Genomic DNA, 12694 nt, shown 5'->3' with positions numbered 1-12694 from the left:
ATGTCCTTTGACAATTAAAAAAGCAAGGGTTATATTCATTTTGTTTAGCTTCCTCTCCAGTCCCAGCAGCCCCCCTTCTACAGTTGGAAGATTGCTGCACACATAACAACAGTGCTACATTGTCATGGAAACAGCCACCTCTGTCAACAGTGATGGTAGAAGGATACATTCTGGAACTGGATGATGGAAATGGCGGTCAGTTCAGAGTGAGTAGAGAATCTACTTTGTTTATTTGGTGTTATAATTATATATTATAAATGAGGGCAATCATAGCATTTGGAAAGTTATAAGTTCTGAAAATAATTGGGCAATTATTGAACAGATGTTAGGGGCATTGGTATTGGAATCAAAAGACTTGGATTTGTCATCATTTGGCATTGCTCCTATGTACCTACCCTAGTCAAATCGTTTTACTTCTCTAAAAATTTAGCTCCTCATCATTAAATAAGCATTATAATAATTGTACTATTCTTCAAAAGTTGTCAAAAAGAAAACAATTTATAAACCTTGAAATAAATTAAAATGCAAATTTCTATTTTTCATCTTTTACCTACTGATCAAGGCTAAAAGCCTAATGATAACTACTATTCTAGTGAAGAATTTGAAGGTTATTCATTTGCCCTCTCATTTTTTCTGCTTCTCTACAGCTTTACAACCTCAACATGCTGAAAATTATCACCCTTGCCTTATCTTTATATTCTTCCCGATTTCCTTCTTTCTATCAATTTTTATGCTGTTCAAAGTCAGAAATTCAGAAGTAACTTCAAGTCCCTCTTTTCTTTAGGCCTGTATTTCCAGTTACAGCATACTAAAATTTCTCTTGTACAATGTTCTTTGCATTTTTTTATAATCTCATGAAAGATAATTGTAATATTTTCCTAACTGGTCTCCTTGTGTCTAATTTTCTATAGTCTATCCCATGTACCACACTTTTTGCAGATTAATATTTCTAAAATACAAATTTCATCTTACTACTTCTGTACTTAAAACCTTAATTCCTGTTTTATAAAATAAAATACGCATTTTCTAAGCATTCATTCTGTGTCACATACTAAACTAAATATAAAATAGAAATATAAATAAAAATAATAAAGACAATAGTAATCCTCAAGGAATTTGCAATATAAATTTAGGAAAAAATACAAAAGGAAGCTGAAGCCAGAGTATAATCTGTGAGAGGTGAGAAGGTGAAAATCATGATGAAAATAATGAAGGAATCAAATCCAGGCAGAGCTGTTGGTAGTAAATGAAGAGAGGGCTGCAATTTTGAGGTTTTTTTAAATAAAGGGAGACTATGGGAGAAGGTTGTTTTTTTTTTTTTTTTGCTATGCTTCTCTGTCTTCTAATAAGACAGGCAAAAGCAACTCAGAATACTAATTAGAGATGAGAAATAAAGCTAAAGCAATGGCCATGCTGAAGTTTCCCCTAATGATAAATTTATTAATTGCTCTGTGGGCTGTGATGAAAAAAGATTTGCAACCATGTAGAGCATTTGGTGGCAAATGAAGAGATAGCTAGGATTTTGAGTCCTTTAAAAAGAACAGTATAGAATTTTGTTTCTGCCTTTGTGTCTTCTGGTATTCTAGGTGGCACAGAGATAGAATAAATTCACTAATGGCGATGAAATTTTATCATTAGAATATTAACATCAATAGGCTTCAACATGTTGCAGAATAGCTAAATCAGACCAAGTATGTTAAGAAAATTTTCATGATGGAGATAATACCCTTTTGAGATGCTAAATAATTTATTCTGAAGTTATCTGAAAAAAGAGAAGATATTAAGTGATTGGGGTTATGTGGATCATAAATGTTAAAACTTCAGGGGAAAAAAAACAAAAAAGATGATTGAAATTGTAGCAATACATTTTAAACTATGTACTTAATTTTTCATAGCTACAAATTCTTTAAAGTAACATTTTTAAAATATCCTTGATGAACACTTAAGAAAGGAAACCAGCTTTTAAAAACAATATTCTAAAGCAGACAGCATTTTTGCAGTCACACAATTAGTACTATACAAAATGAGAGGACTACAAAATCACATTCTGTTTATCATGTGTTATTTTAAAAAGAATTTGTAAAGAATTTTTCTACTTTATAGCAGCTTCATTAAGGTATCTTCCATGTATATTTTACCAAAACAAAAGATTCTTTGATAAGACTCCTTGACTCCTCCTATTCCAATCATGTTTTCTATGACCATCTTATGAAAATCCTTTATCCTCACACCAAAAATCAATCAACTGTACTATTTTTTTCTAACAAAAATCAATCAACTGTACTATTTTTCCTAACTAGAGCATGTCAATGCTCTATAGTATCACCTACCACTCTGTAAGTTTTTGGTGTGCCTCCCAGATAATCAATTCTGTGTTTATGTTGTTTGCTCTACTGAAGTTTTTTTGAGGAGGACTATCTTTGCTTTGATATTTTTATCTCCAGAATCTGGCACACAATAAACATTTAATAAATGCTATTTTTCATCCTTTCACTCACAAATATAATAACAGAAATGAATTTGCACAAACATTCTTCAATTTTTCACTTTAAGAGAAGCAAAAAACAGTGTGTTTGCTAAAGTTATTTGTTACAGTTCTAGAAGACATCAATCACAGTCAAAATGATATTCCCTGTAAATAAATGATGAAGTTCTCTAGATGCTTCTGTTTGCAAATTATATTGTAGTGATTGACTCACACTCCAAAATATTGGTATCCTAAACAAGATCCCTAATTACTCCTGAGTTCTACACAACTGATGAGGTTGAGGTAGCAATTACTAGTTCAAAATAAAAATGTGACAAATTCACAATGGTCATTCTCTTTGGGAAAAGGTAGTTTTATTTGGGGGAATAGGTTACAGACAAAATGAAGGGATACAATAGACACCAGGACTGGTAAATATGAAATAGAATGGGGCAGCATATGAAAAAAAAGTTCCTCAATGAAACTCACAATTACCCAGTAGAAAGGAAATACTCATGAAGCTTAGGTATGTTATTTACTGGCAAGTTAGATTCATAGAAAATTTTAGCAGAGTAACCAGAGTTAACTAGAGTGAGGAGAAAGACACCAGTAGAGGGAAGACGCTATGAGAGGGGATAAAGAGACTAATTTTTTAGTGAGCTTAGTCCTGAAAAGAACTCAGCAAAAATCATCAAAATAAGATCTTTTTATATGGAAAATACAGATGGGGAAGTTTCTCACAAAAGTAAAGGTGGAAACTCAGAGGGAGGGATTTAGAAGTCAGATAGAACGCACTTGCCCATCTAGGTCTCAGACCAGTCTAAAAAATGCTAATCAATATCTTACAGATTGTTTAAAGGTGCACAGAAAGTTGCAGGATAGACAAAAGAGTTCCATTCTCACAAACACTCTATAGTGTGGATAGTCTGAGAATTGGTTATATCTGATAATAGCCAAATGGGCATCCTGACAAGGAAGATAGTCATTCCATATCACAAGTAGCCCACTGAGATAAGTCAAGTAATGTCAATATTTATTTCCAGACTCTGGTATATAATTAGATATATAACTGATCCATCAGTCCATGTATCTGTGGGAGAGGAAAAAGAGGTTGGTTTCTTTTATTTATTGGGATACTTATCATAGTAAATGTGTGCAAATGAATGAATGAACAAATAGAATTTAGAAAAATCACATATGCATGCAAAAAAAAATTAAGCTTATCATTGTTCTATCATATGATACATATCATATAACCTTATAATTTGAGCATAACCCTTGGTAAGGCAATTTTAGATAGAGATCAATAAGTGTTTTCACTCAATACCCTTTAAAATAGAGCTTACAATAATAAATAATAGAATAGAATTGAATTTTTAATTTAAAAATTCTGAAGACAACTAATTTTAGCACTAATTACTATGTAGAGAAAAACTAAAAGAATTAAGTGTTGAAATGTACTTCTAGAAACATGACTGCCCTTTATCACATAAAATGAGAACAAATTTCCAAATAAAGCAAATTATCAATATTGGAGAATTGCATATTTTTTCCTGGAAAAATGTTCCCATTCTCCTCCAAAATAATAAAGACTAAATAAATAAGCAAGGAGGGGGGAGGATAGAATGAATAAATGTTATGGGTAGGTAAAGGAAAGATTGGAAACATTTGTGGAATAAAAGAATTTTAATTCTTTTACAAAAGATTTTACATTTTACAAATTTTACATTTTACAAATGTTACATTTGTATTACAAATTTTACAATTTGTACATTGTTTTATTACAATACTACAATAACAAAGTTATTACAAATTACATTTGTATTACAAATGTATTATTACATTTATTACAAATATTACAAATATTACAAAAACAAAGAGCTAGATTTCTTATAAGAATGGTATAACCAGAAGAACTCCCAGTATAATTAACAATAAGTAGCACTTATAAGTTTTAAGGTTTACAATGAAATTTACATATCTAATTTGAAGTTCTTTTAACAGTCTCATTGTCAGTCATGCTCTTTCAGTGTCAGATGTTTCTTAAATCTTCTCCTTTGTTTTGAGGTTTTTCTCTCTTTCTGTCTCTCTCCAGGTACTTGTTGCCACCCATCTGTTTCCTTCTCCATCTGTAGAAATACAAGCAAACCCTCTTCCCCAAGCAGTTAACCTATCTAATCCCCTTCTATTTACCACTTTTGGGATTTCTCCTTATCAACTGGCAATTATATTGGAGCTGCTTGCACTGGACACTGCCCTGTTGGGTTAAAAAGCCTGTATTCTCTCCAATTGTAATCTCTTTCTGCCATGTGATTATTTTTAGGCTGATTGATCACATCAGAGTCCTGACCTTCTAAAAACTCTTTGGGTGTAACCTCAGCTACCATCATGCCCCATTGGTCTTTTGTATGATATCTTGGAGCTGGGCCCTGCCTCTCATTTCCCTGGGTCAATCTATGTTCCAAGGCCCAGTGGAAGCCTCAGTTGCATTTTGGACATGGGATTTTGGGTTTTCTCTCATTCTGTCTTCTCACTCTACCTCCATATCTACAATGGGCTCTAAGATGTCCTATTTTTCCACACTGAAAACATTGATGAGGTTCTCTAGAAGTCCCTTGCCAAGAGGGACCATGTCTTCCCATGTTCATCATAGTTTGGGTATAATAAGCATTTGTGCCCACTGTGGCACAGCATCTTATGATCTCCTATCAAGGAGCATCTTTGTCTGGTCTCCATATAATTCTTTTGCAAACCTCATTGGCAGTTTTCTTAGTCAGATGTCTGGTCATTATTTCTGTAGCTGCATTATCTCCAATGGTTCTTGTTACAGCTGTTTGCAAACATCTCACAAAATCTGCAGAAGGTTCACTGGGACCTTGCTCTATTTTTTGTGAAGGCTTCCCCTCAATCTTTTTGTCCAGGGAGGGAATTCTAAGCTTTTATTGCAGCCTTAGAAATTTGCTCATACACTGTTATGGGATAATCAATCTGTTCTGAATTCTCTCCATACTGACCTTCACCAGCTAGTTGGCAAAAGCTATTTGTACATTAACTCCTATTTGCCTATTTTGTTGGGCTTCAATCCTACATAATTCATGATACTCCGAAAGCCACAACAAGTTTTGTCCAGGTTCTAAACATGTCCTAGATATGGGTTTCCAATCATTCGGGGTTAAGATTTCATAAGATAAATTATCTAGTAACATTTTAACATAAGATGATGTAGCCTCATAAAGAGTGCAACCCTTTTTCAAATCCTTAATTTTTTCTAAATCAAAAGGAGTATATCTTCTCCTTTTTTGACCTGAAAAGTCACACTCTTCAGTTTTAGGGTATGCATTTATAAAATCAGATACATCTTGTCCTTCATTTTTTTGCCTTAATTAATGCCTTTTCTAATCTTGTCACAGGCTCCTTAATAGGTGGTTCTGATTGCATTACTTCCTCTCCCCCTCTCTCTTCTTCTTCCTCTCATGAAGGGTTAATTGAGGGGGGAGGGTCATGAGATACGGAATGATCTAATTTCTCCTGCTGTGAAGTATCACACTCAAAATTGTATTTAACTCCATTCTTATTTGATTCTTCCTCCTTTTCACCTTGTTTAGTTGGCACCTCCCTTTCCTGCTCTTTCTTCTTTTTCCTCATGCTAACACTTATATAATTTCTTATAGCCAGTTGTATGAAATTGTATGTATAAAGTGTATTTTTGGAAATTGAGTTTGTATTAGAATTGTAGTATTCACCTAGTTGCTCTCCTACTAATTTCCACTCGTCTAGATCCAATTCTTTTTCCACAGAGAACCAAGGAGATGTGTACTGTACAGTTTAAAAAAGTTCAGTGATCTGCTCCAAAATTATAATCAAACCTTGGCTTTCCATAACCTTGACAAGTCTCTCTAAACATTTTCCTTGAACTGGAAAAGCAAGCTGTTTTCTAAACATCTGTCCCATTTTAATTGAAATACTATTTTAGCTATTTAACAAAATTTCTGTTGTACTCACCCTAATTTCTGGGTGGAGAAGACTTTTCCACTGGATCAGGATCAGAGGCTTTTCCACTGAGACCAGGGTCCTGTCAGCCCCACGTTCAGGCACCAAATTGTGGCGTTCTCTTCTTTTCAAAGATATGATGGTTCTCTGTGAGCAGGTTTCTTGGAGAGGTTTTCTGGAGGCAGCCTTAGTTTCAGTTCAAAGTAATAATCACCTCAAATGCAGCCAGGGATTAAAGTAGTTCTTTACTGTTACTTCCAAAATAGCCCAGTAAGCTTTCTTTGGTAAAGAGAGCTCTTGTTGCTAGTTTTTTTGCCTCTGCAGGCTTCTGCCTCTAGCTCAACTCTTGACTCCTGGCAATCTTCCAAACTGACTGACTCCACTGACTCAGCTCCTTTTTATAGAGTGGGATTATGGGAGGTGTAAATTTGGATATCTCCCAACTTCCGAACTCCAATGTGTGAGCCAATGTGTGAATTCTCAAAGGTATAAACACAAGCATTGTTTCTATTAATCCATTGTGTTAACACTAGGATTCTAACAATAACTAAAGGAAATTCTTACATTCATATAAATAAAAATAAATATCTTTTAAAAAAGAATTCAGAAAAGGCAACATAAGAATTGGCAATTTAGAAAAGAAGGTAAAAATTATAATAAAGGAATTGATTCTGTAAAAGCTGATATTAAAAGCAAAAGACAAAATTCAAGTATGAAGTAAATCAGGTGTCTTTAACTGATGTGGTTTGAAGTAAATAATTTTTAGCCAAATTTAAGACAATTTCAGTTACATAAACTCAAACAAAAATAAAATCCATAAAGATAGGATAAAAAAGTGATTAATTAGGGAAAGATATTTTCATAAATATTTTGAGAGGTAGCTTGGTACAATGGCAAGCCTATTTTGCCTCTTAATTTTAATTAATTGCCTCTTAATTTCAGCTCTTTATCTACATATTCTTATGATCTTTGTTAAGGGTCTCTATCCAAGATATAAAGGAAATTAACAAAACTATAAAATAACAAGACCCATTTCTCAGTGAATAAGTGTTTAAAGATTATAAATAGTTATCAAAAGAAAAATTGCAATCTAATAAAACATTTTAGAAAAATATACCCAAGCATTAATAATAGAATAGATGAAAATCAAAACAATGCTAGACTTTCATGTCACTCTCAACAAATTGGTAAAGATAATAAAAATGGGAATAGTTAATGTTAAAGTTATAGAAATATGAGCCACACTTATTTCTTTGAATCAACTCAAATTTTCTGGAAAACAATCCTGAATTATATTTTTAAAAAACATAAAAATATTCTTTGACTCAGACATACTATTGGTAGGCATCTATACTAATAAAAATGGTAGAAGTTTAAAGAATGATTTCATATTATACCAAATACATCCCAGTGTCATATGAGATCCTGAATGGTGGATATAGTGGGCAGAGAGAAACTGAAGAATTGATTAAAAAAAAAATATCCCTGGGACAGGCAGGAAGAAGGCTCTGATAATGGAGATCAGTTTAGTCCTGTTGTCCTAACCAACTGCAGATAATCCAGTCAGAAATCCAAGTTATGTCAAGTTCCTGAGACCAAATTCTCCCTATAAAACAATCTATAGTCTATGCCATAATGACTGTCTTCCTTTAGATCTGTTCTGCCTTGTGTTTTTCCCTTTCCCTTTCCCCCTGCCACATGATATCTCCCCTAAGCTTCCCTACCCCACTTCTCCTCCTTACAGCTAACTAACTTTTTTTTTAGAGTACTAAGTCCCTTTCAGAATTTAGTCTGCCAGCTAAGGGTATATCCCAACCTTATAGGATGTTCCCTTTGTATTGAGTAAGTGTGAGTTCCACTGAGCAATTTCATATTTTGCCTTTCCTCTATTTCATATTTATCATGCCTGGTGTCTATTATATCCCTCCATTTTGTCTGTACCCTATTCCTCTAAATAAATCTACCTTTTGTCAAAGAGAATGGCCATTGTGAATTGGCCATATGAATGGACCCCAACTTTTGATGCCTGCCATTATTTGGTGCCAAAGCCCACATCATGGGTCACATCATCAGCAGTTTTTTAATAGGAAAAAAACATTCTTAAAATAGTTCAAGAAGATTGATGAATTACTTTTTTTAAGTTAATAAATGAATAAATATAACAAAATGTTACTATGTTATAAGAAAATAAGAATCACAAATTTTGAGAATTGTAAAGGACCTTAGTGGCTTTCTACTGCAAACCAACACAAAAGGAATTCTTCTCATAATGTGCCTGACAGGTGGCCAGCTAGTTCCTTATTGAATACCTCTAAGTAGGAATTCCCTATACTTCTCTAGGTAGCTTATTTGACTTTGTGATACCTCTAATTATTAAGAAATTTTTCTAACATCAAATCTACATTTGCATCTTCACAACTCCCACTCATTACTATTGGCTCTGCCCCCAACCCAGGTCAAATAAAATAAGCCTTTTCCTCCTTCTTTTTAAAATCCTTTTAAATAATTGTGTTTTTCCTGGAATGTTCCATTCTACAGGGTAAACCTGCCCAATTTCTTTAATAGATCTTTACATAGAGTGGATTCAAGTTCCTTCATCATTTGGATAATCTCCAGAATAAAAGTCATGATGTTCTTTAAAAAATTATAGTGTTTCTAACTGAATACAAAACTCCAAAGAGCCTGAGAAGGACAAAATATATTGGAATTGTCACTTTCCTATTCCTGAAAATTAGGTTTCTCCATGTCTAAGATCACATTTAATTTTTGGTTGCCTGTCAAATTGCTGGCTCTTGTTGAACTTAACCATGAATGAAAAATCTCAGATCTTTTTCAAAACTGCTATCTATGCCTCCTCCACTTAATATTTTTGAAACTTCAATTTTTGATAACTAAGTGAAAAATATTACATTTATCCATATCTAATTTAATTTCATTTGGTTCAACCTAATGTTATGAACTGCTAAGATCTTTTTTAATATCTAAATTATAAAATTGACTATTACCTCATACTTTTGCATTATCTTCAAATATGATGAAGTTACATTTCATTTTGGCTTTTATCCAAATCATTAATAAAAACATTAAGCGGAATAAGGCCAACCACAGATTCCTGACTCTACCAGAAATCTGACTCATTGATATTGTACAATAAATAGCTTTGAGTACAGCCATCTAAAAATTTGATTCCATATGACTGTTTCATTTGTTAAGTCACATTTTCCCCACATTGTCTACAAAAATAGCATGAGATATTTATCAAACTCTTTGCTAAACTCTAAATAAAGTACTACAGCACTTTTATCTTCTAGCACTTCATCTGCTAGTTTAGTATATCCATAACAAGGAAATGTTAAACTGGAAAGTTTTGTTCTTGATAAAATCTGAAATAGCTGCTTCCCTTTCTGGATAATCTCTTGCTATCTTTTTAATGATCTGTTTTTATAATTTTTACAGGAATTAAAGTTAAGTTCCCTGATTTAGTATTTTCAGATTCTATGATTTCACTTTTTTTTGAAAAGTAGAACAATGTTTGCTTTTCTACAGTCTTATTACATCTTTCCCATTTTCCACAATCTCTCTAATATCACTAAGAGTGGCTGAGGCATCCCAAATTTTCAAGTCATTTTTTGGACCTACTGATGAAATTCATTTTATCCATGTGACATCAGAAAGATGTTTGTTTTCCTTACTTTGTTATCCAGGTCTCTTTAGCTATATTCTTATCCAGTCAAGTTTTAATATCTTTTTTCTTTATAGAAAAAACAAAAGTAAATTATATTTCTCCACTCTCCTCCTTGAAATCTAGGGAATTTGACAGATTAGTTGAGGCTATTCCTTCCCCTATCAGAAACTTCAGGATGGAATGATCATTTCTCCCAAGTTCTCATAATTTGCATCCCAGCAATTCTTTCCCCACTTTTATTAAGAATTTGATTTAGAATAGAATTTCTACTTGTTGACTTTTCCAACTTTTGATGGTTGAAATTATCACTGAAGTATGTCACCTAACTATTAACCAGATAATTATCAGTCAACTAATTATTAATGCCAGATAGAGGTCTAAATGATATCTGAATAATTGATATTCCCCTATTTGTTCTATATCATGCCTCTGGGCCAGGTTTGAGATATGTTTCTTAATCTCCTTTTTTTGCTTAAATTTAACAATCCAAGAGTCTCTTGGTTCAAGAAAGCTAGAAGGAGTCAGAAGTCAAGGAAGAACTAAGTTATTTGCTTAGCTCTCTTGGAGGAAAGAGAGAATTTCTTCCCCTCCTTTCCACTTGGCCATGGTATCAAACAGCGAAGCTACCTCCCTAGGAGACATTTCATCTAGATCTATTTCAACCATATTTGCATGTATTTTGAAGATGAAAAGCTGTTATTTGTTTAAGAGATTATAAGACTAGATTTCTGAATTTCCTTAACCATATGTATTTCTTTCACATATGCTTTATTCCCAATGTATTCACTTTGGGTATCTATTCTTCCCAAGAACATTGTACATTTATGGAAGAATTAAAATTATTCTCTTATGTTTTTGTGGAATATTTTTGTGGCAACCACATTTATTGTGTGTCTAAGTGTCTTTGTTGTAAGCTAAGTGTGTCTGTTGAATGATAAAAGAAATTATGTGAGTGGAGGTTTCTGAAACACATACATAAAACTTTACACTCATGGGGTACTTTAGAAGTGCTTTAGAAGCACTTGTCCTTTGGGAATTCAGATTTGATAGACATAAACTCTAACAAGAATTACACAGCTGAAGCAATACATTAAGTTCATTATTTTAAAAAAATATAACATATATTAGAAACACAACCTAACAATTCATTTCTTACAAGAAACATTCAAAGACACTGATAAAATTTAAAGTGATGTGATTTATCATACTTTACTTAATTTAATAATTATAGAGAAAAAAACAAGCAAATCGCATCCTGTTTATGTGGAATTAGTTGTGAAGTCTCCTTTATGTTTCCTCAATAATTTATCTATCCTCTGTACTCCACTCACAAAGCCACTGTAATATATCAGGCTCTGGATATCTGTCTGGACTATTGTAATTGCTTCATGTTAGGTATTTGGGTTGTTTAGGAGAACTAACACCTCTGGTGTAAGGATTTGCTGAGACCTTTTCAACACTGCTTCTAGTTTAAGAAAAAAATGACTATAGATTTACATATCTTTTTATTTGTATCAGGCAAGAATATCTTTCAGAAGACACTAAGCTCTCCTTCTTTACATATAGATACAGATATATAGAAATAGGTAGATAAGATGTAATTCTTACATTCTTTTTTTTTTTTAATTTTAAGCTTCAAATAACCTCTCTTCCTTCATGTGAAGAATTTCATTTCATTTTTTTAAAGGCTTTTATTTTCAAAACATATGCACAGTTTTCAACATTCATCCTTGCAAAACATTGTGTTTCTTTCCTTCCCTCCACTAATCCCCTAGCATTACTTAGTAATCCAATATATATTACAAATCTGCAAATCTTCTACACATTTCCATAATTATCATGCTGTATAAAAAAATCATTTCAAAAAGGAGAAAAAATGAGAAAGAAAACAAAATGCAAACAAACAAAGACAAGTAAAAATAGTATGTTGTGATCCACACTCAGGCCCTACAGTCCTGTATTTACATGCATATAACTCTCTCTATCACAAGACCATTGTAAATGGCCTGAATTGCCCTGCTGTTGAAAAGAGCCAGGTCCATCAGAATTGATCATCATGTAATTCTGTTGTTGCTATGTACAATATTCTCTTGGTTCTATACACTTCACTTAGCATCAGTTCATAAAAAATATCTAGGCCTCCCTGAAATCATTCTGCTTATTGCTTCTTATACAGCAACAATATTCCATTATATTCACATATCATAACTTATTCAATCATTTCGTAATTAATGAGTATCCACTCAATTCCCAGTTCCTTGCCACTACAAAAAGAGCTGCCACAAATATTTTTTTGCACACATAGGTCCTTTTTCCTCCTTTATGATCTCTTTAATATATACATTCAATAGAAGCACTGTTGGATCAAAAGGTATGAACAGTTTGATAGCCCCTTGGGCAGAGTTCCAAATTGCTCTCCAGAATAGCTGAATCAGTTCACAGTGTATTAGTGTCCCAGTTTTCCCACATCCCATCCAACATTCATTATCTTTTCTTATCATTTTAGCCAATCTTAATATGCATTTCTCTGATCAATAATGATTTAGATCATC

General features: G+C 32.9%; 1 protein-coding gene across 2 annotated transcripts in view; it reads left to right on the top strand.

Moving 5' to 3' along the window:
- TRIM9 (tripartite motif containing 9) overlaps window positions 1-12694 on the top strand; it is a 202559-nt gene that overhangs the window by 127367 nt on the left and 62498 nt on the right. For both annotated transcript variants that reach the window (XM_051978098.1, XM_051978097.1), the window contains one exon: window positions 49-206. In XM_051978098.1, coding sequence (XP_051834058.1) covers window positions 49-206 — 158 coding nt within the window. The remainder of the gene's footprint in view (window positions 1-48; window positions 207-12694) is intronic.

Source organism: Antechinus flavipes, chromosome 2 (assembly GCF_016432865.1).
Source record: "Antechinus flavipes isolate AdamAnt ecotype Samford, QLD, Australia chromosome 2, AdamAnt_v2, whole genome shotgun sequence".
NCBI lineage: Eukaryota > Metazoa > Chordata > Mammalia > Dasyuromorphia > Dasyuridae > Antechinus > Antechinus flavipes.
This window is presented reverse-complemented; position numbering and strand designations above follow the sequence as displayed.